At 33.3% G+C, this 27,293-nt stretch overlaps 2 protein-coding genes and 2 long non-coding RNA genes across 7 annotated transcripts; 3 read left to right on the forward strand and 1 right to left on the reverse strand.

Annotated features, from left to right (window-relative positions):
• The first annotated feature begins 923 nt into the window (after positions 1 to 923).
• LOC121211058 (DNA-(apurinic or apyrimidinic site) endonuclease) lies at positions 924 to 6,699 on the forward strand. Its single transcript, XM_041083264.1, has 9 exons — positions 924 to 1,257; positions 2,169 to 2,261; positions 2,802 to 2,946; positions 3,294 to 3,495; positions 3,609 to 3,687; positions 4,338 to 4,399; positions 4,642 to 4,728; positions 4,940 to 5,043; positions 6,377 to 6,699. The coding sequence occupies exons 1-9, from the start codon at positions 1,024 to 1,026 to the stop codon at positions 6,442 to 6,444; spliced, it is 1,074 nt and encodes a 357-aa protein (XP_040939198.1). The 5' UTR covers positions 924 to 1,023; the 3' UTR covers positions 6,445 to 6,699.
• A 304-nt stretch (positions 6,700 to 7,003) lies between these two features.
• Positions 7,004 to 10,395, forward strand: LOC121211059 (uncharacterized). 2 transcript variants are annotated; one of them, XR_005906436.1, is made up of 2 exons: positions 7,004 to 7,224; positions 8,753 to 10,395. It is a non-coding gene; the product is annotated as an uncharacterized lncRNA (long non-coding RNA). The 2 variants fall into 2 exon arrangements; XR_005906435.1 differs by having other exon boundaries at positions 8,875 to 10,395.
• A 3,744-nt stretch (positions 10,396 to 14,139) lies between these two features.
• On the forward strand, positions 14,140 to 17,672 carry LOC121211060 (zinc finger CCCH domain-containing protein 13). Of its 2 annotated transcripts, XM_041083265.1 has the most exons (6): positions 14,140 to 14,806; positions 15,340 to 15,405; positions 15,704 to 15,823; positions 15,971 to 16,246; positions 16,491 to 16,763; positions 17,190 to 17,672. In XM_041083265.1, exons 1-6 carry the CDS (start codon positions 14,339 to 14,341, stop codon positions 17,391 to 17,393), a joined length of 1,407 nt encoding a protein of 468 aa, XP_040939199.1. In that variant the 5' UTR covers positions 14,140 to 14,338; the 3' UTR covers positions 17,394 to 17,672. The 2 variants fall into 2 exon arrangements, with proteins under 2 accessions (XP_040939199.1, XP_040939200.1); XM_041083266.1 differs by lacking the exons at positions 14,140 to 14,806; positions 15,340 to 15,405; positions 15,704 to 15,823 and having other exon boundaries at positions 16,513 to 16,763.
• On the reverse strand, positions 16,889 to 19,538 carry LOC121211061 (uncharacterized). 2 transcript variants are annotated; one of them, XR_005906438.1, is made up of 5 exons: positions 19,410 to 19,538; positions 18,633 to 18,821; positions 18,051 to 18,228; positions 17,651 to 17,954; positions 16,889 to 17,385 (listed from the first exon to the last, which is right to left on the reverse strand). It is a non-coding gene; the product is annotated as an uncharacterized lncRNA (long non-coding RNA). The 2 variants fall into 2 exon arrangements; XR_005906437.1 differs by having other exon boundaries at positions 18,633 to 18,892; positions 19,410 to 19,489.
• Between the last annotated feature and the right edge of the window lie 7,755 nt (positions 19,539 to 27,293).

Below are 27,293 nucleotides of genomic sequence, written 5' to 3' on the forward strand. Positions count from 1 at the left end.
ATAAAATATACTTTCAAATACTCAATATGCTTGAGCTAAATTTAGCCCATCTAAGTGACAAAAACGACCCCAAGCAAATCCACAACGGGTTGGCCTTCGATGCCTAATCCATCTAGGTCTTAGAGAGACTCTCTTTCATTCAGCATCAATGCTCCTCCCACAATTTTCATAATGGGTCGGAATCTCATTTTGAAATAAGAAATTAGCGTGAATTTATTTAATTAATTAGCCAAATTAATTAAATCAATTTTTTAATAATTTATTTAATTAAACTAAATAAATCAACTAAACTAAACTTGACAAATTGATCAATTTAATTTTAAAAACCTTATCTCCTCCTATATAAGAGCTTTTGCATCATCATCCATCAAATTTTCAAAAACATGAGATCTAATAACCCTAAAAATCTGGAATAGCTCAATAGCCAAGTGTTAGATCCGAACATCTACTCGTTCAACTTTGGGCAAGAACCAAAGGCCTACAAAAATAAGGCAATGTGTCTACAAAGTTAAATATATGGCTCTCTCTATTAATTTGTGTAATCATAATAGTCGGTGATGTATTGATATAGGTTATACTGATCACTACATATTGTTTTAGTCTTAAATGTATAAAATAATCTGCAAAGTTTTGATTAAAATTTCGATAAATTTTAACTTGTATCAAATTAATACAAAAATTAAATTAAATTTTATATTTTTCATTTTAACCATTTTAATTTTTCTATAATTACATTTAAAATTAAAATTCTTGCCAAAATTTTATCCATGTCACCTTGATAATCAAAGAAAATCAGCACGAGGATGGATGGGTTGATCCACCAAGTATTTGAATATCAGAGAGAGGAGACCGAACTTATATATACAACTCAGGCCCTTAATCTAATTTTCAAATAGGGCCCATGTCATGTATAAATCCACTCCAATCCAACCTTTTAAATTTTCTTTCTTCAGATGAATCAGTTCAACAACGACAAAATAACGAGAGTTGGGAACGTACGAACTTTGAACTGTGAGCAACACGATGAAGCGATTCTTCAAACCCATCGAGAAGGAAGGCTCTGCCAAGAAGCCCTTGCTTTCTCCTTCCAAACATGGTGCTGAAAACGGCGATGCGCTACCTGAAGTGGACGTCAAGAAAGAGCCATTGAAGTTCCTCACATGGAACGCTAACAGTTTGCTTCTTCGAGTCAAGTCCAATTGGCCCGAATTCTCCAATTTCGTTTCCAATCTCGACCCTGATGTCATCGCTATACAGGTGAATTTTTTCTCTTACTTTCTCCTACCTTCTTGATATTTTGTTGTTTTCGTTTTTGTGAGGGGCTTTGATGATTGTTGGCGAGAGTTGGGTATTTACTGGTTTAAGTGAAACAGACTTCTTCCCGCCCCCCCCCCTTTTTGCTGCATTTGGAACTAAAGGAGAGTTGTTTTACATTTGATGATGCCTCCTCCTTGTTTATTTTGTTGTTAATTGTTTCCATTCTCAGCAATTTTAAAATGTTTGTGAGGTAGCGAAAGGGTTGTTCTGCAAGAGGATTAAATGCAGTTAAATGGCAATGTGATTACTGATTATGAACTGCCTATTGGCTCAATCTGAAAATCAGCTTGTACTCTACCCTAGCAGCTATCTTTTTCTTGTCGCAACATGTGAACAAAACTATTTTACAAGTCTTCCTTTTTTCTTGAACTTTCCATGTACGACACTTGCGTCTTTCCCATTTCTTAGACATGAGTTTGGGATATGATCTTCCAAAGATCCTCCTAATACATGCAAAACCTAGGAAAAATTGAACATATACATGCATGTTTGCATGCATGTATCTGACATCTACAAGAGAGTCCAAGTAACATGCGAACATAATCATTTATCTGATTAATTTCAGGGGCAGAAGGCAGATTCTTGTTGAGTTCTATTTGAAGATATTAATGCTGTTTTCTCAAAGTTCATTTATATGTGCTAGATTGTTTTACCTGGTAATTAGGAGGTTCTTTGTTAATTCCTGTATTTTGTTGTTAATCACATTGTTTCATATTGGTTGTTAATCATATTGCTTCATATTGGTTATATCATTGGTTCATATATGCCTATGCTGAATTATGGTTATGGGTGTTACAGTTAGTGTTTCTTTGTGTTTGTTGAGAAACCATCTAATAGTCTGTCAATGGTAGGAAGTAAGGATGCCAGCTGCTGGTTCAAAAGGTGCACCTAAAAAGCCAGGAGAGTTAAAAGATGATACTAACTCCTCCAGAGAAGAAAAGCAGGTAAGTTTTTTCTCTCATGCTACCGTAATGTTAACTCTATTTGTTCAATTCGTGTTTGTCCCATCACTTCTCTATGGTTATTGCCCTAGTGTGTTTTATATTCTCCTTGACAACCATAATGCAAAGACTCTTTTGAATCTTTATCATCATCTTCATAGCAGCATAAGTCTATTATTTTTATACATTTTTTTAAAATCATACAACACTGTCTTTTGTTAATTGCAAGAGTTACAAATTACAGCGTGTAAACATGCTGTATAACCTTTGAGGATCCTATGTGATTGCATCCTATTATAAAGTACAGTTTTCACTTTAATACATACATGTGAGCATGCATGGAGTGGTTTGTAATGCTTTGGCATATTTTCATCATCTTTTGCTCCCTGATAAATTGTTATATCATTTTCAGCTAGGCTACAAAAAAGGCAGTGTTTTTTCCTTAAAAGTAAAGAGCCTAAATAGCCCGTTCAGAACAGTTTCACATCAGTGTAATGCATGTGGTTTATTTGTGATCTACTCATAATTTTCTAAACCATGCAGATATTGATGCGCGCTCTTTCTAGTCCACCATTTGGAAATTATCATGTTTGGTGGTCTCTGGCTGACACAAAATATGCAGGCACTGCATTGTTAGTAAAGAAGTGTCTTCGACCATTAAAAGTTTCTTTTTCTCTTGATGGAACAGGTATATTTGTTTGCAAACACCAATTCTTCAAATTCCTTGTAGGGAAAATTTTTCCTACAGGACTGCATTTGAAACTATAAACCTTTTGCATAGGAACTAGGCTCAAAAGGAAAAAAAAATCCTCTATTCTATGCTTTTCTGCACTTGAGAAAAAAGTTTTCAATATTCTCTCTCCATATTTAATCTGCGTGTTTGTGTGTGGATATGAATATATGCACACCCTTTTTAGTTGTCCTAGTGATTGTACATTGGGACCATATTATACAACCAATTAATAGGAGATATTCCGTGTCTTATGTTCTTCCATATTTCTTTGGATGTTATATATTTACCAAATTCCTTGTCAGTTTCAAAGCATGAACCAGATGGCCGGGTTATTTTAGCTGAATTTGAGACACTCCGCATATTGAATACATATGCACCAAACAATGGTTGGAAAGAGGAGGAAAATTCTTTCCAGCGGAGAAGAAAGTGGGATAAAAGGCTTCTAGAGTTTGTTGTGCAATCGTCAGATAAACCTCTTATTTGGTGTGGAGATTTGAATGTTAGGTGAGTTCTTCGGGTGGTGAAGGGGTGGGTGGACTAATAAACTTTTTAGGTTCATAGAATACATCACTTTTACTAATGAACAGTGTTGTTATAAAGTTCCTTTTCTAATCTAGCCATGAGGATATCGATGTGAGTCATCCGGAATTCTTCAGTGCAGCAAAGATGAATGGTTATGTTCCTCCAAATAAAGAGGTTATCAACTTCTTCTGTCTTTTTCTTTTCACTGAGGGTTAAATTTGATAGAACCATTTGTAAACATTATCATGATATTTTTTTAGTTCACATTACATGCTGATATATTCATTTTAAACTTGATCCCCAACACAGCTGAATATCAAAACTAGAAGACAAATATATGTTGCTTTGATTCTCATTGTGCTTGAAGTAGCAATGTCTAACACCCATATCAGACACATATTCGAACATGGGTGTGGGCATATGATCCTCTAAGGACCCTCCAAATATATTCCAAAATATTTTAACATACCCGTATTTGACACATACCTGCTGACTTTAGGCAAACCACAAAAATCCATGTGGCAGTTAGATCACAATTGGTGGTGCAAAATTGATCATCTTAGGTGGTCCACCAAGTGATATTGGATCTAGTTCAAAAGTTGATGGGTTGGGATTACCATAGAAATGAAATTTGCTGGTTGAAGTATCACTTAATTTTGCTGATGTGGGCCTTGCAATAAAGAATTTACAAATTTGAAAATTTGATCTTAACATTGAATGCATTAAACTGCCGTAGTTCCTCTAAGATCCACATATGGAGTAGTTCTTTGTGGTGTACTCTATATCTAAGAATAACTGACATGATAGTCCACAATGATGCGCAGGATTGTGGGCAGCCAGGATTTACCTTAGCTGAGAGGAAGCGCTTTGGGGCAATATTGAAAGAGTGTGTCTTTTCTTTGGAAAACCCTTTCTTCTATGGTTAACACATTGAAAGTTAAAACCATGATCTGTACAGTAATATTATCTCGACACGACCATTTGACCTAAGTTGAAACTTATGATTAAGAACCTGAAAAGCTTGAGCTAATACTTTCACTTATCTGCATGTAATGAGATATAATCATATCATCTTTTCTTTGATTTTCATTTCAATCTACTTTAAAGAATTTTGTGGATTATGCTCAGGGGAAGGTTAGTAGACGCATATAGATACCTGCACAAGGAGAAGGACATGGAATGTGGGTTTTCATGGTCGGGGCACCCCATTGGGAAGTACGTAATTTTTATGCCTACTTAAATATCTATGATTATATTATTTTTTGTGGTTATTGATTGTTCCTATATTTCTTAACATTATTCAAAGGCGTTGGGACCATTTTTGGATGGAGTTTATGAACCTATTTAAATGTGTTAAGTATCTATTTTTGTAGGAGATAATTTACTAATCTCTGTTTGGGATGCATCATGGGTGGTTTTATTTCAGGTATCGAGGAAAACGAATGAGAATAGACTATTTCATTGTTTCAGAGAAGCTTAAGGAAAGAATTGCTGAATGTGAAATGCATGGGAAAGGGATTGAATTAGAAGGTGTGAATTTTTCCTTTTTTCTCTTGGCTACAATAAAACGTTGAGCTAGTGTAAGCCATTTTTTTTAGCTTGAGTTGCTTGACTGCTTGTGTGGGCCAAGTGGCAAGCACATGGTCACATTTCTTCAATATCTTTAGGTAGCTAGCTATGAACCTTCAAATCCATATCTCCATTATCATGTTGTATAGAGTTGCCTTCTTTTTCAAACACGCAAGTATACCATGAATATCATACAAAGGCAAATGGAAGCATTTAAATTAGAAGTCACCATAGAAAAACAATGGCTAAAATAAAAAATAAAGAAGACCCTGAACTTTACCCTTTCATCTCAGTAAGGTTCTATCCTTTTACAGTACCCGAATAAGCTTCTAACTATTTTAATTTGTATGTGCAAGCCTTTAACCTTTAACCTGTAACCAAATAAGTCCCTAACTTTTATTTTATATGGGAACCATAGAAGTAAAGACTATGTGACTCCAACTCTTCATTTTTCTTAAAGTATCTTTGCCCGACACTTTTGTCCAATATGTATTTGGACAGGGTATGAGGATATGATCCTTCAAAAACCCTCCAAATACATGGAAATAGTGTTGTCAAGCACGCCTAGGCATCCCTGCACCTTGCACCTTGCACCTTAGCACTATACAACAAAGCGCCTAGAACCCTTTTGGGTGATGCCCATTTAATCAGGCGCATGCCTGCTGCGCCCAGGCTTCCTTTTTGTAAGACAATAGGCATAAAAAAGGCCCGCCTCATTGAAGGTCTCTTCAATTTCTTTTATTTTTCACTTTTTAAATTAGACATATACCTTTTTTTAGGAAAAATGTGACGGTATTAAACTATGTACCTCTCTATATTCGAGTATTCATTAACAGACATGGAGCATAGGGAAATAATGCATATTGACCAATAAAAATTGCTTGTTTTATAGATATAGATCCACGTTAGAGTTTATTATATATCTTATGCTATATACAGACACATAGAAAAACACACACATATACGGATTGTGCTTTACTTCACTCAGCCTAGCACTTCTTTTCTGCCTTGTGCCTGAGGCATTATAAGGGTTCTAACTTGTGTCCTTGGTAAAATTGAATGAAAAAACTTTAAAAGTTTCAGCAAACCCATGATGGACACATCCATATCGGACACTTGCGTTTGAATCTGAGTAACATAGAGTTTAGGGGATTATTCAAGAAAATGACATTTTGGGAGCTTTTTTTTTAAGAATTTTAGCCAGAAACAAATTATTGGAACTCCAGTATTATTTAAATACTTTGCTTTGTTTTTGGCATATAAGACATCCTGCATTGATCTTGAAAATTTGCAGGGTTCTATGGGAGTGACCATTGCCCTGTTTCCTTGCAACTTTCAGAGGGGTGCAAAGAAGACAAATGACATGTAATGATATTAATTGTAATATTGAACCGTAGTTGTTGAATCTTAAGTAGTTTCTGTTAGTATTTTCTAGTCATTAACATGTTCATTTTGGGTTTGGATTATACTAAGTTTAGTCGTTTAAGATTTGGATTAATTTCAGGAAGTTGAAGGGATTCGGATCCAATCCAAAATGAAGAGAGTTTTGAGTAGGGGGAGAGCAAAACTCGATTCAATTCGAAAAAGATTGAAAATAAAAATTGAATTTCTAGTTAATTGAATATGAGTAATTCAAGTTTCGAGTTCAAGCTGATTTGAATTTTACAATTTGAATTATTCAAATAATAAATTAGTGTAAATATCTATTTAATCCCTGTTAATTTTAAAAATGAGCAAATTGACCTCTCTCAATAAAAATGACAATAATTTTTAAAAACTAAAAATATTTGTAAAAATTTCAAAATTTATATATATATATTTTTTCTTTTGAAATCTAGGTTGTATTAATAAAAAAGCTAGTAAAAGTCCAACAAACATCGGCCCAATCCAGATCTTGGCCTTCAAACATAACAAACTAAAAAGGAAATCATCAAAAGAAAATAAAAACAACCCAGCTGTAAGAGCTGTCGTTTTCCAGAAAGAAAAAACTCTTGGAAATATCTCCTTTGAAAACCAGCCTCTGGAGAAGATCAAACGTCGAGTGTAAAAAGGTTCTCTTCTCATAATTCTATAGTCTATCTGGCCTCCGTCATCACCATCCTCCGCCTCTGTAATCTCCGACCCATCATTTCTCTGACCAGGGTAAGTATTGTTCTCCATTTTTAATCCCATTTTTGCCAGAATATGCGCATGCTCATTAACTGTTCGCCTTACATGTCGAAAATAAAAATTAAAAAAATTAAAGAATATATAAAGAAAGTTAAAATTTTAAAAAATTAAAATAATAATTTTGACACTTAAATAAATTAATTAGTGATTCAAGTTTATTATATTAAAGTATATTATTTTTTTATTATTTTATTTTGAAAATCAAATTTACTCTATAGTGTATATATAAGAATTTGTGTTTGGATCACTTGCGAGTTTAAGATCACAAAAAAAAGGTGGATTTAGTTGGAGACGAACATTTCAATGCTTTAATTAGTACAATCTTGTCTTTAATTTGCCTTCAACTTCACCGTAATGAAAGATTAAGATTTAAGAGTTGAGATTTGCGAATAAATAAATAAAACGACAACGAGTAAACTTTTATTTAATTCTCTTTTTCAATTGTATATAAATTAGTTTGTTTAAAAAATAAATTAGATTATAATGCGAGTGAAAATATTTATATAATAATTTTTTTAAAAATTTGATAAAAATCAAATATGACTTTAGTTCAAAATGGTAAAATATTTTGGTAAAAAAATATGATAATTTAGGTTTAAATTTTGTGATTTTCATTATACCCGTGGAGTAATATTTGTTGTTTTGTAAAAGAAATAAATTTTTGATAAATTTTTAATGGCTTAAGGGTACATGAAGTCTTTGAATTTATTCAAAGAAATCAAACTAAGTCTTTACTCTTTTTTACACTCAATTCCAATCTTGAATTGAAAAAATTTGCTTTGCTCAACTCAACTAGGTCTTTAATTGTTAACTTTAATAGTTGACCATTAAAATTTAACGGTTCCATTTCTTAAAATTTTTAGGTTATATTTGTCGCATGGCATAATTGTATCATGCCGCAAAGAAAATGATATTTTGTTTTTAATTTGTCAAAGAATATTACCAAATCATAATAATTATAAATATATATAAATTAATAAAAATATAAAAATATATAGTTCTTTAAAAAAATATTATTAACTAATAGAAAATTGTAAAAAATTACAAATATATAAAAATAACACATAATTATAAACATGATAAAAATACAAAAAAAAATTATAAAAGAAAATGATATTCTCGTTTGGTTGGGTTGATACTCGCGTATCGTATTATTGAGTTGGGACATAATTGATGGGTGATGCCAACTCAACCAATCACTTATGTCTTGTTTGGTTGGGTTGATACTCACATATCGTATTATTTAATACGTCAGTATTACGTAACATGAAAATAACCATGTGTTTGGTAGAGATGTAAATTAATACATCATTTTTTTATACACAAGTTGGGTGATATTTATCACTGATGTAGAGGTAGTATTTATTTAACACAAAGTGTTTTGTGAGCTGATTCTTGTTTTTTTCAATTATATCCTCATATAATTAAATAAATTACAACTTTTATCCTTGCTCTAAAATTTCTCAAATTTACCAAAATCTCTCTGAACTGATGGAAGAAGAATAGTGGCTGATGACATTGGAATATCCAGAAAAATAGAGATGAAGAATCATTAAAGCTGTTAAAAAAGATAGCTGATATAGAATTTGATGATTATCCATTACACATAATTGATGAAATCAGAAACACATGGGAAACTTGGAATTCACCAAGACTGTCACCAGAATCTCTACACTTGGATGAGATAGAAACTTGGAACCTTGACAATATCCAAGAAGGATAAAGACAAAATAACGATCACTTGGAGATTCAAAAAGATTTTCAAGATTGACAGTAATTTGAAAATCAAGGCATTCATGTATAAACAAAGATATGATGGGAGAACTGACAAGATACGTGGAAGCAATAATAAATTCATCCTTATCAGAAACACTGTTCAGGATTGAAGAAAAAATTAAATGGAGTTTAGAAATTTTGCTATAAATAGAAATGTAAGAAGCCTAAACAGGGCATCGAAAAATAGCTTAGAAATCTTTTCTTTTACTTTCAGTATTCTCTCTTTGTAAACACTCTCTCTTTGTAAAAACCTTCCTTTTACTATTAATAAAATACTTATCTTCACTAAAATTATCTTCTAGAACCAATGGATATTGAACAAATAGATCCTTATGGTAAAAGAAAAATAGAATCAGATATTCAAAAAGATGATTATCTGAGAGCTTTAAATAAAGATTTTGAGACAGTTGAAAATACAACTAGGATTTTTGGTAATCAAACCGAAAATATAACTACTAATGAAATTAAAACCGAATATACAAGAGAATCTTCTAATCAACAACCAGGTCAAACTATACCTATACCACATAGGATAGATGATTTAAATAAAAGAAATGTGGCCCAAGGTGGAATATATTTAGACCTAACTAATATTTCAATATCAGACTATGAAAAAACTATAGATGATTGGGCACAGTCAATGACAATTGTTGTAAACAACAACGGTACTTGGTCAAAAGAAAATTTCTTAAATTATTTTGTAAGAACTTTTCAAGGAGATGTTTTACAATTCTTAAGACGTTGGGAAGAATCAGAAGTAGGAAAAGTCCAAAAAGGACAACTATTTAGTCAAATAGGTACTCCTAAAGATCTTTTAAAAGGATTAACAAATATTATAAAAATAAAATTTTGTGGTTATTTTGATAAAAAGGATCAAGATAGTATAGCTAGTTATACTTTGTCAAAAATTAAATTATGCGATATTAGATATCTAGAAGAATTTTCTAAAAAATTTCTTCATGAATATCAAAAGTTAAAAAATGAAAATATAGAATTTTGAAAAAATCAATATTTTAATAAACTACTCCCGCCATGGGACGAGATATGTATAAAGAAATATACGTCCTATTTATATAAACATAGTAAAGAAGCAGGTATAGGTATATCAAAAGAAAATATAGATTCTATAGGAAATAGGATCAATTTTGCGAAAGAAAGAATAACCTTACATTGTTTACAGACTAAAGCTGCTAAACAAGTAAAAAATAAATTAAGTTATAGTCACTATACAAAAGTTCTAGAAAATGAATGGGAATTTGGATGTAAAACAATACGTCCTAATACTTATAAAAAACATAAAAAGAAAAATAGAAAATATAAATTTATTAAATGGAAACCAGGAAATAAAAAATATACTGGTAATAATAAGAAAAAAAAAATTGTTAGAAGAAAAACTTCTAAAAAATCTAAAAAATAAATATGTAAATGTTTTATATGTGATGAAGAAGGTCATATAGCACCAAATGTCCTAATAGAGGGAGAAGTGCTAAAAAAATGATTAAAAGTCTTGAAGAACAAGATTTAGAAATTTGTTATGAAGAGGAAATAAATCCTGAAGAAATATTATATGAGTTAATATCAGAAACAGATTCTGATTCAGATGAAGAGGAATATATATTTATGTTTAATGTAGGTAGTAGTTCTAATGGATTAAACAAAAATTCTAAATTATACTGATACTCAAATTTATCTCTAATGCATGAGATTGGTGTGAGCTTTGAATAAATGATAGAAATCTCTACAATTTCTTAACTACTGTTCTCTTTTGAATCTAATCCAAGACAAAGTAAGGAATTTGAAACCCATTTCTTTACTTTATTTTTGTTTATTTTCATGAGAAAAATTATTTTTTTGAAAAAGCTCATTTATATAAATATATATGTATATATTAACTCCATGATTCATGTTAGTTTTTTGAGATAAACTCTATGTTCACATTAGTTTTTATGTTAACGCATTTGTTTATTTTCATGAAATAAACGTCATTTATCTCTCTCATTTTGTTTGTTGTTATAGTATGATTGAGCCTATCATTTGGTAAACTTGTTTTGAATGACAATGGTAGAACTAAGAACATTGGAAATGGTATATGTGTAGAAGAAGATGGCTTTAATGGAGCTGAAAACCATGGCTTGTCAATGGATTTTGAAGATAATAACCTTTCAAGGTCCCCATCTATTAGTAGAGTCAAGATTAGAAAAGTCGGTGGAGCTAGAAAGACTAAAACATGTATGAATACTAGTAATAAGGCTGAATTTTATGAAATTGTTGAGATATAGAGATGCAAAATGGTTGAGGGTATAAAATAATTAACAAAGAGTTTAGGGACAGAACACTTGATTACTCAAAGGTCTATGCAACTTTGGGATGAGTTGATGAAAATTATAAGACTATCTTGAACAAAATAACTTGTTGCTACAAAATCCCTATTAATCCAATTAATATGCTTGTTTTCTTCACTATCCTAGATGAACAAAAGGAGATGTGGGTTGGAAGATTGTTATCCGGGAAAAAAATATTTATCTAAAATTTAAAGTAAATAAACCAAGTGTTGTGTTATCTTTTGGTAAGTCCTTTTGTAGGTGGCTGATATGTAATGCATTTTTGTTAAGCAAATTTGCTAGGAAACTAGCATTAAATACGGTGCATAAATTAAATATTAGAAGATTGTGAAGCTAATATTATCTTATTAATTAGTACATGTATCACTTTTAATTTTTTTAAATCATTTTTATATAAAATAGTTTATTTATTGGAACAATATATTGAAGCATATGAGCATATGAGTTCATTAATTTATTTAATTTCTTTTCTTGGAATGAATACTCGTTGATGTTAGATATTTATGTGAAGATATTATCATTTTTAGGTTGATTATTTGAAAAATAATGTGGATAATGAATTTATTTTAATTAATGATACGATTTTTAATATAAATGTAATTTTACTAATAAACATTAGTTTATAATGAGTATAATTATTCTTTTTATTTTTTTTGCAAAAGAATATTCAAATTAGGACTATTTTGAATTATTTGTGATTTATTGTCAATTTGCTGTTTTATACAGTTGGTTAAATACAATTTGAGTTATCTTATACTAAAATATATTATATTTTAAGTTTATAAATATAATAATGTTGCTAAGAAAAATATAATAATTATAGTGAAAACAATTAAATAAATATGAAACTAATGTTATAAAATAATAATGTAAAGAACACAAGAATAATAGATAAGAGATAGATATGAGAATAGAGGGGATATCTATTGCATTTTTTATTATTATTCTACGCATCACAAGTAGTATACTCCTATATATATATATATATATGGAAGATTAGACCCCTCATTTTCTAATATATTAATTGAAAAAACGGTTATAAATATATAGAAAGGTGAAAAGTTAAGAAAGATAAAATGTGAAAGACTAATTATAATGAACCTCCGCTTAATAGCATTCATAACAACTAAAAGATTTTAAGAGTAAGATGATATATTCATAAATAACATTTATCTTTCTAACCCTCATCAAACACAAGATATGAAGATTAATAAATATCATAACTTCCTACAACCTAACATCTTCATATGATAACATCTATCATTCTATCCATCTTTTTAATACTTAAGTATTATGTAGTACCAAACGGGATGTTAATGCATAGTATAGATTAAGAGAAATGGGTTTTTGATAAATAAAAAAATTTATTGTAAAAATTTTTAACCGTTAACCGAATCAATTTTTTTTTAATACATTATCCGAACCAAAATATTTCGGTTAATTCGGTCAGTTAACAAAAATTTATATGTTTTTTTTCTTTTGGTTAAAATAAGTATAAAATATATAAAAAAATACATTGCTAAAGTTTAAAAAAATTTTAAATGGAGGTGAAAATAACAAATAAGATATTAGAAACAGAACATAAGTCTACAGAACATAAGTCTTAAAAGTTAATAATCAAACACTATATAAGTCTTGTAAACAATAAATATTTCGGTTAATTACCCAATTTCGAACCGAATTAACCGATAACCGAAATTCAAAAAAATCATTAACCGATCTTCAACATAACTAAATTTAGTCACCGACCGATTAACCGAATTAGATTTGTTCAATCGGTTAATTCAGTTTTAACCGAACTATGAATACTCTTAATTTGGTAGGTGGATGATACAAAGTTAATCTTTTAATATATGATAAGATTTAAATGGTAAAGTAGTTTAGTTAAGAGTATGATGTATTGGGTTCAAATTTCATTATTCTTATTATACCCTCAAAATAACAAATGTTATTTTATAAAAATTGTTTTTTTGGTAATTTTTTAATTGAGGTGTTATTTGATAAATTGAAAATTTAAGTGCTAAAAAGATAGGTATTAAAAGTTAAGTATTGCAAAATTTAAATACAGAATTTAAGTTATAAAATTGTTTGATATATTACTTAAAATTAATTAATAAATATAATTAGATTGTTTGATAAATGTAAATTTTAAATTATAAATAAATATTTTACATTTTATCATTAATTTTTAAACATTTTACTTTATTCTAAACAAAAATAAAAATTTAAACATGAAATGTTTATAGAATAATATAATATTAAAATAAATAAAATAAAATAAAATTAATTGAAAATATTCTACATCTAGTTGTTACTTTTCTCACTCTTTTATAGAAAAATTCTATAAGATTGTTTTTATTAAATTAATTTTTTCACTGAGGTATCAAACAAGCGTAGTTAATGGTAACACTAACTCTTTTAACTATAGTATAAATAAATATGTGATTGATAAAAATAAAAAAAAAATAAAAAATGCTGAAGTTAGTTGTTATAAATTAAATGAAGAAAACGAAATTATTATTAACACACAGTCGGATAATAACTAAAAGTTTATAGACAAGCAAACAACTAATGTTTTGTGTTAAATACAAAATAATATATTATCAATAAAATACAAATAGTTATTAGAATATATTATTTTTACTATAATCTAATGAAAAATAAATTTGAACTATTAATAAATGCATTTAATTTTTTAAATAATGGATTTTCAAAATATTGTTAATTCATTTATTAAATTAATGAATCAGAAAAATCTCCAACCCGAACTGAGTTTGGAAATGAAAATAGTGAGTGAGTTGGGGTAACATCTCACTGTGCCATGTGGACTTGATTCGCCGCTGGTTCAAATTCAATGACTCGCTTTCACTTCCACTCCCCACTAAAAAAAGACATTCCTTCTCTCTCTCTTTCTTCCCTCCCTATTTTCTTCTTCTGCAAAGTTTAGGGTTTTGAAATGTGGATTTACAATGCCACAATCTGAAGAAATTCCTGTCCCTGACACTACGCCTACCGATTCAACCCCTCACTTAGGGCTTCAATCTCCCGATCCGGATTCTACTTCGAGTCCCGACCTCTCACCGTATGATCTTAATCACTCCGCTGTTGAAACCGAGCACGAAGAAAGCAGTCTCCAACAGCAGCTCCAGAATCTCGATTTGAAGGAGGAAGAAGAGGAGACTGGTAGGAAAGATGACGGAGAGAGAGAAAGTAACAACGATGCCGACGGAAACGCTGCCGAAGACGAGGACGACGAGAATGAGGAAGAAAGAAACGATAACGAGATTGATGGTGAAAACGTGAAGCAAAGTGAAGGAAAGAGGTCGCATTATCCGGTGAGACCGGATGCAGAGAGTTGCGCTTATTATATGAAGACTGGACTTTGCAAGTTTGGATCTGATTGCAAGTTTAATCACCCTATCCGAAGGACGACCCAGGTCTTTTTTTCCAACCTTCTTATTAGTCATCGTCTTTATATGTGCTGAAGTGCTTTCCCTGATTGAGAGCTGCTTTTATGCCCCCCCCTTTCTTTTTGTTTTTGCTTCTATAATAGTAGTACAATTTATGAAAGATTAATTTGATTTATTTTCTTTAAGTTGTTTTATATGGTATGAGTGTTGAAGTTTTGAAAAAAAAAATCACTGGTAAGTTTTTTTAAATTATTGAGGAAAATGTGGTTATTTCTGCTTCAGACAGCTGGTGGAAAAAATCCATCTTTCCTCGCTGAAGTGGTTGATCATCATACAACAGCTATATAATCTAATATTGGGATTTGAGTGTCTTCATGTCGATATAAATACAACTTTTAGTTTTTTCTATGTATACATTACGCCTTGCCTAGTACCATAGGTACGCGCTCCGGTATCCCATAGCAATTATGATGATTTTGGGTGTTATCTACAGACCTATATTTATTCCTTTTCTCCTGACTTTTGTCATTCTGGGTGTTCTGGAATTATGATGTTTGCAGGCTGTTAAGGAAAAGGTCAAGGAAGAAGTTGAATCAACGGAGAAACCTAGCCAGACAGAATGTAAGGTCAATATTCTTAATTTATGTTTGCACAATAACTCTTTATGATAGTAATGGACATCACTTTGATGAGTGTTTACTTATTTGATTTGAATGCTTTTTATGCTATGTTTTGGTTTGGTAGCTGGTCCTTCAGGTCATTATCACATCTTGTTTTTATTCTATGATCTATAAAATATCTTTTGTGTTTGTTCAGATGCTTCTGGAACTCATCTTTATATATTTTCAGCTACGTCTTTAAGAAATGTGCTTTCGTTGATGGTACATTTATTTGATGTTACAAATTTGCTGGAGATCTTTGCAGTACTACCTAAGAACTGGTGGATGTAAGTTTGGGAATGCTTGTAGGTTCAACCACTCAACAGCAAAATCTTCAACGAGTCCAATTTTAGAGCTTAACTTTCTTGGGTTGCCTATCCGACAGGTAGTTATGCTCTTAATTTGTGGACTCTATACTAAGTCCTGATGTTCGTCGAGTTCTTTCTACTATCAGCTGAATCGTATCAGATCTAGTTTTAGTGATTAATTATAGTAATCATTCTGGGAATTGAAAAGATTTAGTTCATCACAGGGAGAGAAAGAATGCCCCTATTACATGCGTAATGGGTCCTGCAAATATGGAGCCAATTGCAGGTTTAATCATCCTGATCCTACAGCTGCTGGGGCTTGTGACCCAACTTCCAGATATGGTAATGGTGGATCTGTTTCACCTCAAGCTGCATCACAAGTGAATATGGTGCCCTGGTCATCACCTAGGGCATTGAATGAGACTGCTGCCTATATACCGATTATGTTTTCACCTCCGCAAGTTGTTCCGCCACCAAACCCAGAATGGAATGGGTATCAGGTACTGTCATTGCTCTTATGCTATTAGTGTTAATCGTGGTATACTATCCTTGAGTCTATAGCATCTATGGGTGTATCGTGGCATGCTGTGTAGTTCATAGCATCTATTGAGTTGATCTTAGCATCACATGGTTCTTACCTTCACCCACAATCTCTTAAATGATGTCTTTCCCAGACTTTTATTATTTTTATTCCTATTACAGTATGTTTCTGCATAATACCTTATTTTTTTGTGCCTTGTCAAGGCAACTGTATACCCCCCACCAGAAAGGAGTTTGCATCCAGCCCCAGCATATGTCATGAATAACCCTGCAACTGAAACCGCTGTCTATACTCATAACCAGCCTCAGATGGTGGCTGATGAATTTCCTGCACGGCCTGGCCAACCTGAGTGTAGTTACTTCCTGAAAACTGGGGACTGTAAGTTTAAATCTAATTGCAAATATCATCATCCAAAAAATAGAGTTGCAAAGATGGCTCCATGTGTTCTCAGTGACAAGGGATTGCCACTCAGACCTGTAAGTTTGTGCTTATTTTGGTTCTTCCCATGAAACATATATAAACCAGATATGGATATAGATTGTTTCAAAGCTTGTATATGCATACATAAAATGAACACAAAAGTAATACATGTAATAGTAAATATTCTCACAATTGTCGTTGCTTCATTTCTTTTTGTCACCTTATGTTTCTAATTATTTTGAAACAAGTTCCTTAAGAAAAATCAATAGAAATTGCATGTTTTAGAAATTGGTAGTTGATTTCTTCAACTAGTTAATGATTATTCTGTTGTACAAATGAATTTCTACATAAATGTAGCTCGTGGGGAAAGGCCTTTTAGTGGATTGCGGTTTCGGTTATAGTAATTCAATTCTCAGTTCTGATCACATTTAACAAATTAATGCTTCAACTCCTTTTTTTTTTTTTTTTTTTTTGAAATCCAGGATCAAACCATCTGCTCACACTATAGCCGCTATGGTATTTGCAAGTTTGGACCAGCCTGCAAATTTGACCATTCAAAACAGGAAGCTCCATCAACAATGGCAATGGCCGGACTGGATCAGCCTCCACCATTCAGCCATTCTGCTGCTACAGAACAAACCGGAATCGCCAGTGGTACTGATACTGCAGTTCAGCAGCCTGTGTAAAAAGAATTTTCAGCCAAAGCTCCCTAGCTTTTTAGATCTGACATTAGCAAGGATTCTAAATTTTATTTTCTGAACTGCAAGAATCCATTTATCTTGTTTCTACCCCATGTTCCTTTGCCACAAGCTTTTTGGGGATGGCAATATATAATATATCGTAGTTAGGATGCTGTTGTGTTGCTAGTTTTTGAAGCTGAAAATGAAATCAGGATATGTAAATTATCTCGGTTTCATGTCATACTACAAAACTAATACAATACCTTTGAAATGGTGTGTGAACTACTTCACCTCTTCTTCGACTTCTTTCCTAGGTAGGTTGTCTTTGCCAGGTTTTTGAAATGGTAACTGATCTGGTCTGGTCTGGTCTGGTCTGGTCGGTCCGGTTTAAACCGTATATGTTGAATGCATGAAAGTAAGCATTTTAAAGAATATATACATACACATAAGAAGTTTTCCTAAACAAGGTTCCTCTTTTTTATATTTTGTAAAATATATTAAAATTGGAATAAAATACAATCGTCAGTGGTCGTTTGTGCTTTGTACTTCCATCTCCTTGGTCCCCCTCTGTAAATAATAATGAGTAGCATGACTCAAGATTTGTAAATTCGAAACAAAGCCCGCAATCTTTTAAAAAGAAAAAGAAAAGGAAAAGGTAGATACATTAGAAGAGTAGAAGGTGGTCCCATTCCATTTCAGCCAATTATGAATAGTGTAATATTATATATATATGTATAGGGGAAAGGCAAGTTGCTCATCATTAGCCAAATCATTCAATTCTCCATTTCCGATCTCCCCTAAATGCTCCCTTTTAAACTCTAACAAAGCAAAAGCATTTGGTCTGAAAAAAAGAAAAAGTGGGTTCAAATGACAATTAGAAGTAAATAAATAAATATAAAGTACCAGAAGCTTAACTGAAATTGTGCAATTGTTAAAAATATTTGGAGTATATGATTTTGGATAATCCAACCTATACTTAAATTCATTTATTATCATTATTATCCAAATTCTTATCTAACTAGATAGCAATCTACCGATTGAGTCTTGGCTCAATTGGCATTGGTATTGTTGCCAGTGCAATGTTATCTTCCTATTTAAGGATTGAAGAGGGGTTATGGATAATTCTAAGTATGATATAAAAAAGAATAGATATAATAAGAATCTATAATAAGATTAATGTTCAGAATATGAATTCGTGGTAGTTAAAATTGTTAGGAAATCGAGCAGAGATAGATAGATAGATACCTTAGGAGGAGAAGGGGGAGGTTTATTGATAGTATCTACTTTTTGAGGGACAATACTAGGAGGAGGAGGAGCAGTAGCTCTGGTTTTCTTCTCATTTCTAGCTCTGTTGAATATCAACGTAAATCCATCTGCCGTTGCTGGATCCTTCAAGTCCCACTCCCCAAACTTTGGCAACGCTTTCCCTTTTTCCTGCTCCTCATCATCCAATTTCAATCAATACTCTTGTACAATTCCCACTCACTTATATACGAAATACAAACCTTCATATTTAAAAAATGTATATCATGTTGTAATATCTAAATATAAACCCCATCATTATGGACTTGTTTGCAAAGTTAATTTATTTCACTAACGGTGTACACAATAATAATAATAGTATATATATTGTCAATCTGTAATTTCTGAGATACTATTTACTTCTGAGGGAAAGTTTATCTAAAGGTTTGGTTGAAAAGAAGTTTTCTTATAGGGAAAATATCACTCTTATAAGTTTCAATCTAATCTTTGATTAATTGATGCAGGAGTATTTCTTCATTTGTACGAAAGAAAAAACATAGTCTACAGCCTCATTAAAGAGGCTAAAGTTGAGAGGAAAACAATATCCCATTGAATTAATCAAAGGATAAATTCATAAGAAAATTTTTACTTCCAAAATAAAAAATCTCATACCAAATGTAATCTAAAAATCTTTAGATCGATAATATATATATTAAGGCTAGGAAATGTGAAGATGATTGAAAGTGAGATAAAAGAAATGTGTAAGATTAAATTACATACCGCCATGAATGACAGATTATATGATTCTAATAAGATAATAAGAGAGGGGATTTCCAAAGAGGAGGGGAACAAAGGAAAAAAAATGGATAGAAACATGTTTTTAAAGAGACAAAAATAGGAGGATATGAAGGAATGTTTGTTTTGTTAAATATAACACATGCATGTTGAGGTTAGAGGCTGAGGCACACACTCTTTTTTAGGAAATTCCCTATTTGTTCTCTCCTTTCAATTGGTGGGTAATAGTTTTATAATGCCATCATTCATTTTTCCCCAATTGTCGTTTCAGCATTAGCATTACATCCATATACTAGATTTCCTAATAAAGAAAAGTATTAATATATATTTTGCTTCTTAATTTGTTTATTGGTACTTAATTTCATTTGAGTTGATATCTCTTTATTAATATTATTAATTTGTATTGAGGTGACATTAATAATAATAGCTGATAGGGTCGTGATAAACATAAATTAAAAATGTAAAAAAGTTTAAAATACAATATATAATTAAAGTCTAAATAGTATGATCATCAAAATGGATCAAGCTATCTCATTATTTGTTCTACGAATCCATGCAACCGCAACATCAATATTCCTCGACTATAGGAGCACCTTATAATCCGATATAATACCCCCAAGCTCCAATCAGTCATCAGTAGTACTGTGACAGGCATGATACAATTGCTTGGCATCAGTAAAAATGGTTCCTCCGTATGACAGTAGTGAACAATCCACTGCGCTGCGGCTTCCGCTACTATCGGTGAAAAGCTACCGTCATAAACCGATGTTATAGCTCGGATAAACTCTTTGGAGCCCCCAAGGTATCAAGAAAAATATCTAGCTTTGTAAATTTTATACTCTATTGCAAACATCAAACGCCAACATTTCTTACCACACATCCGATCCCAACGAAGCCAATGCATCCCCCTTCGACCCTACCAAATCAATAGCAAGGAAACACCCATACAATAAGATGGTATTGCTTAAGCGATGGACTTCAACGGAATCTCCCTCCCCGCCCAAGACAAGAATTTTTTATTCCATCTTTGTATTCTTTGCCATGCACGGTCACGAAGAAAATCAAATACTGCTTTTTTACTCCTTCCAATTAGTGAAGGAACACCCAAGTATCAACTATGATCTAGAGGGTTCGTAACACCCAATATCCCCGAGAGCCTTTGTCAAACACCGTCGACAACGTTGGGGCTAAAACACACACTCGATTTCCCATAATCCACAGCTTGTCCCGCCGCATGCTCATATTTGCTAAGAATATTTCTCACATCAACACACTCCTTATCTGTAGCCTTAAAAAGAAGAATGAGTCATCGCTGTGAAAAACAAATGGGAAACCAGCAGTCCCGAACTACACACCCTCACCCAGTAATGCTCCCTCAACGTTCAGCATCTCTGGATAAAACCGAAAGGCCTTCCACACTTATTACGGGGATAATGGATTCCCTTACCGAAAACCTCTATATACACTGATAGGTCCTACCTCTTCACCATTTGCCAACTTCGAGAAGCTAACCGAAGTATCACAAACCATCATTAGGTGAATCCAATCTCTATGAAACCCCTACACATCAAGCATGGCTCGTAAGAAATCCCAGTAAACCCTGTCCTAAGCTTTGCTAATATCCACTTTCATCCCCACCTCACTGCCACTGCCTCGGGATTTCTTCTTCATATGATGCAACAATTTAAATGCCACGAGCACACTATTAGTTATCAATCTTCTAGTATTAGAATATACCCATACCCCATACCTTGCCCATACCTTTCCCATACCTACCCATACTTTGGAAAGGTCAAAGTTATGGGCACCAAATATTTTATTTAGTGTTGGGCATGGGAAAATAGCAATTTTTGGTCCCTAAGTGAATAGTGACTTTGCAATGTGGCCCTTGAATCTCAACTATAAATAGGCCAACCATTGCTCATTCTCATCATCCCACATTTGCCATTCTCTACTTAAGGCATTGTTCTCTCTCCCTATTTGTAAAGTTTCACTTGTATTTTGGAGTGAAATATATTTGGTAGTGCCCGAGGACGTAGGCAAGATTTGCCGAACCTCGTTAAAATTCTGGTGTTCTTTACTATTTATTGTTCATATTTTGTGAGTGTGATTGTAGTGATTTATTGTGCTATTAAATTACGATAGAGGGATATTCTGGCTAGGAAAGACTTGGTACTTAAGTAATCCTCGTGATTCACCTCTCTTTCCTGGGAATTGAACTTAGTGTGATTTTTTAGTACAATAATTTTACTCTTTCACACGCTTCCGCGCAACAATTGGTATCAGAGCCAGATTCGTACTTGGAGAATACGACCGTTTACGGTACTATTCACGTATACGGCACTATTCACGTATACGGTACTGTTCACGTATACAGTAGTTGGGATTGAGAAGAAAAATGGCAGCAGCATCGTCATCAGCAATGACTACTGTGACAAATACAAAATTTGAAGTAGAGAAATTTGACGGTACCAATAATTTTGGTATGTGGCAATGTGAGATCCTGGATGTCTTATGTCAGCAAGAGCTAGATATAGCCCTTGAAGAAAAACCTGACAAGATGGATGACAAGGAGTGGGCCAAGATCAATAGACAGGCGTGTGGTACAATCCGCCTATGTTTGGCCAAAGAGCAGAAGTACTCTGTCATGAGGGAGACATCAGCGAAGAAGTTATGGGATACACTGGAAGAAAAGTTTCTAACGAAAAGTCTTGAAAATAGGCTTTATATGAAAAAGAAACTTTATCGATTCACGTATGCACCCGGTATGTCGATGAATGACCATGTGAACTCATTCAATAAAATTTTAGCAGACTTGCTAAATTTGGATGAGAAATTTGAAGATGAAGACAAGGCATTATTATTGTTGAATTCCCTTCCTGATGAATATGATCATCTTACCACCACATTGCTTCATGGGAAGGACACGATCACATTTGATGCAGTCTGTAGTGCGTTGTATAGATCTGAGACTCGAAAGAAAGATAAAAGAGATCACAGAGATACAACCGCAGAAGTCTTAACAGTAAGAGGTCGTTCACACAGCAGCAAACCTGGTAGAAGGGGTAAGTCCAAAGGGAGACCCGCCAAAGATGAATGTGCCTTTTGTCGTGAGAAAGGGCATTGGAAAAAGAATTGTCCTAAGTTACAAAAGGGCAAGTCTATTTCTAATGCATGTGTAGCGGAGCATGATGAGGAGTCAGACTTTAGCTTGGTTGGCATGGCAATGGCATGTCAAACGGATGAGTGGATATTGGATTCGGGATGTACTTACCATATGTGTCCTAATAAGGACTGATTTTCTAGTCTTGAAGAACTAGAAGGTGGAGTTGTTTTTATGGGCAATGATAGTGCCTGTAAGACAATGGGTGTAGGTACGATCAAATTGAAGAACCATGACGGCTCAATCCAAGTTCTGACAGATGTTCGCTATGTACCCAGCTTGAAGAAAAATCTCATCTCATTAGGGGCCCTAGAATCTAAAGGGTTCACAATCACTTTGAGAGATGGATTACTAAAGGTAGTAGCTGGGGTATTGACGGTGATGAAAGGCACTAGAAGAAATAACTTGTACTATTTAAATGGAAGTACAGTTATTGGATCAACATCAACAGCTTCTGCGAAAGATGCAGATTCAGAGGCTACCAGGTTATGGCATAGGCGATTAGGACATGCTGGTGAAAAAGCTTTGCAGACTTTGGCGAAGCAAGGCTTGTTGAAAGGTGCAAATTCTTGCAAATTGGAATTCTGTGAACATTGTGTTCTGGGCAAGCAGACGAGGGTAAAATTTGGTTCAGCAATTCACAATACGAAAGGAATTCTGGACTACGTTCACAGTGATGTGTGGGGACCTACCAAAGTGGCTTCTTTGGGAGGTATGCACTATTTTGTCACTTTTCTTGATGATTATTCAAGAAAAGTATGGGTGTATCTAATGAAAAGAAAAAGTGAAGTTTTGGATGCATTTCTGAAGTGGAAGAAGATGGTGGAGACTCAGACTGGTCGAAAGGTCAAACGACTTCGATCAGATAATGGTACTGAGTACAAAAACGATCCATTTCTACAAGTATGCCAAGATGAGGGCATTGTGCGACACTTCACTGTTCGAGATACACCACAGCAGAATGGGGTGGCAGAACGCATGAATCGGACTATACTGGAGAAAGTTCGATGTATGTTGTCCAATGCTGGATTGGGCAAGGAATTTTGGGCTGAGGCAGTTATATATGCGTGCCATCTAATTAACCGATTGCCATCAGCTGCAATAAATGGAAAAACTCCTATGGAGATGTGGACTGGTAAACCTGCTACTGATTATGATTCTTTACATGTTTTTGGTTCCACTGCATATTATCATGTAAAAGAATCTAAGTTAGACCCAAGAGCAAAGAAAGCATTATTCATGGGTATAACTGGTGGTGTAAAAGGATACCGTCTCTGGTGTCCTGATACAAGGAAGATTGTTTTCAGTAGAGATGTAACTTTTGATGAATCAACCATGATGAAGAACGAGGATTCACAAAAGGATGACAAAACCAGTAGTACTTTGCAGCAGGTGGAGTTTGAAAAGGTTAATGATGATCCAGCTAATATTGAAAGAACAAATGATGAAGAAGTTTCGACCCAAGAACTTCTACAGCAACAAGATTCAATTGCATATAGGAGGCCAAGAAGAGAGATTCGTAAGCCTGCTCGCTTTGACGATATGGTGGCCTGTGCACTTCCAATTGCAGATGATGATGTTCCTTCCACTTACACAGAAGCAATAAGTAACTCTGATGGTGTAAAGTGGAAGCAAGCTATGAATGAAGAAATGCAGTCTCTTCATAAAAATAGGACTTGGGAGTTGGTGAGACTGCCCAAGGGAAAGAAGGCAATTGGATGCAAATGGGTATATGCAAAGAAGGAAGGATTTCCTGGTAAAAATGAAATTCGATACAAGGCTAGATTGGTAGCAAAGGGTTACACTCAGAAAGAAGGAATAGACTACAATGAAGTGTTTTCTCCAGTTGTGAAGCATTCGTCTATTCGGATTTTGCTAGCCTTGGTTGCGCAATATGATCTTGAACTAGTTCAGCTTGATGTGAAGACCGCGTTTTTACACGGTGATTTGGAAGAGGAAATCTATATGACTCAGCCAGATGGATTCAAGGTTGCTGGAAAAGAAAATTGGATTTGCAAACTGACAAAGTCGCTTTATGGATTGAAGCAATCTCCGAGGCAGTGGTACAAGCGATTTGATCAGTTCATGAAAGGGCAAAGGTACACAAGAAGTAAATTTGATCATTGCGTGTATTTTCAGAAGCTACAAGAAGGAACTTTCATATACTTGCTCTTATATGTTGATGATATGCTAATAGCATCTAAGAGCAAAGTTGAGATTGAAAGATTGAAGACTCAACTCAATCTCGAGTTTGAGATGAAAGATCTAGGAGAAGCTAAAAAGATTCTCGGCATGGAAATATGTAGAGATAGAGCTCATGGCAGAGTTAGCTTGTCTCAGAAGCAGTATTTGAAGAAAGTACTACAGCAGTTTGGTATGAACGAGCAGACCAAACCTGTAAGTACCCCGTTGGCTTCTCATTTCAAGCTTTCTGCACAACTATCTCCTTCGACGAATACGGAACAAGAATACATGTTGCAAGTTCCGTATTCTAATGCAGTGGGTAGCTTGATGTATGCAATGGTGTGTACAAGACCCGACATTTCACAGGCAGTTAGTATAGTGAGCAGGTATATGCATAATCCTGGAAAAGGACATTGGCAAGCTGTGAAATGGATTCTACGGTATATTCAGAAGACCGTGGATGTTGGATTACTGTTCAAGCAGGATAGTACACTTGGTAAAGGTGTTATTGGGTACGTTGATTCTGACTATGCCGGTGATTTGGACAAGCGAAGATCAACCACCGGTTATGTGTTTACACTTGCTGGAGGACCAATAAGTTGGAAGTCTACACTACAGTCTACAGTTGCATTGTCAACCACAGAAGCCGAGTACATGGCTGCAACAGAGGCTGTAAAGGAGGCTGTTTGGTTACAAGGTATGGCTAAAACCTTGGGGTTGGTTCAGGAGCATATTAACGTGTATTGTGATAGTCAAAGTGCTATTCATTTAGCAAAGAATCAAGTCTATCATGCACGTACAAAACATATCGACGTACGATTCCATTTTGTGCGGGAAATTATTGAAGAGGGAAAAATTTGTCTTCAGAAGATCAAGACTGCAGATAATCCCGCAGATATGATGACCAAGGTGGTAACAGCAACCAAGTTCGAACATTGTTTGAACTTGATTAATATCCTGCAAGTTTAACAGTTGAAGAAGGCACTATCAAGTATTGTTGTCAAAAGCAGAAAGAATTGTGTGAAGATAAGATTATCCTAATCAAATCTTCAAGGTGGAGATTATTAGAATATACCCATACCCCATACCTTGCCCATACCTTTCCCATACCTACCCATACTTTGGAAAGGTCAAAGTTATGGGCACCAAATATTTTATTTAGTGTTGGGCATGGGAAAATAGCAATTTTTGGTCCCTAAGTGAATAGTGACTTTGCAAGGTGGCCCTTGAATCTCAACTATAAATAGGCCAACCATTGCTCATTCTCATCATCCCACATTTGCCATTCTCTACTTAAGGCATTGTTCTCTCTCCCTATTTGTAAAGTTTCACTTGTATTTTGGAGTGAAATATATTTGGTAGTGCCCGAGGACGTAGGCAAGATTTGCCGAACCTCGTTAAAATTCTGGTGTTCTTTACTATTTATTGTTCATATTTTGTGAGTGTGATTGTAGTGATTTATTGTGCTATTAAATTACGATAGAGGGATATTCTGGCTAGGAAAGACTTGGTACTTAAGTGATCCTCGTGATTCACCTCTCTTTCCTGGGAATTGAACTTAGTGTGATTTTTTAGTACAATAATTTTACTCTTTCACACGCTTCCGCGCAACATCTAGGAACAAAAGCAGATTGATTCTCTGATACTATAGAAAGCAAGATTAACTTTGAGCAGTTTGTGAAGACCTTCGACACTATATTATAGAGCGTATTACATAAAGAAATCGGTTATAGATCCTTCAAGGAAGTCGGTTTACTAACCGTAGGGACAAGGACAGTAGGAGTCTCAGAAAGCGACGTCGGGAGTTCACCATCTAACCTTAGGGACAAGGACAATAATGGTAAAAAATAGAAAAATATTCATATATAATAATATTTGAATCAAACCCTTTATAATTTTTAACAATATACTTTAAATGCCCCATTTGTTATTTATTTTAATCTTCTATATAATATGGATGCTACATTTTTTTTTTTGCCCATATGGATGCACCATAATTTAGTATTTACAAAAAAAATTATATAAAAAGATAAACTAAGGTTTGTGGTCTTTTGAATTTTATGTTCAAATTCTACTATTTGGGAATTTATTTTAGGTTTAAATTTATAAAAACATAAAAAAATAAAACATTATTATAATAATGTTTGTTACATTTTAAATAAATTGATTTTTAGTCACTTTAAATTTAAGGTGGTGTCTGATTAATACGTGATATTAACTTAGTCAAGAGTACTATATATAACTAGAAATTCTATCACACACGTATACTTGTGAAAATAACATGTTTTGTAATACTCAGAAAATTTTTACAATAAGATATTATCTTTGATATAGTAAAATGAGGAAATAAAGCAACAAAAAGGGAAATTTTGAGTTATGACAACATTGGGAAGTATATTATGATATCTTGATTTAGGAAAGGACTAAATTGTAAAAGTAAAAAAGTTTTGTTGCTTAAGAGTAAATACTCAAAACTTGAGGGGTTAAAGTGTAAATATGAAAAAGTTGAAGGACCAATAGTG

The sequence above is a fragment of the Gossypium hirsutum genome, chromosome A12, assembly GCF_007990345.1.
Source record: "Gossypium hirsutum isolate 1008001.06 chromosome A12, Gossypium_hirsutum_v2.1, whole genome shotgun sequence".
Taxonomy (NCBI): Eukaryota; Viridiplantae; Streptophyta; class Magnoliopsida; order Malvales; family Malvaceae; genus Gossypium; species Gossypium hirsutum.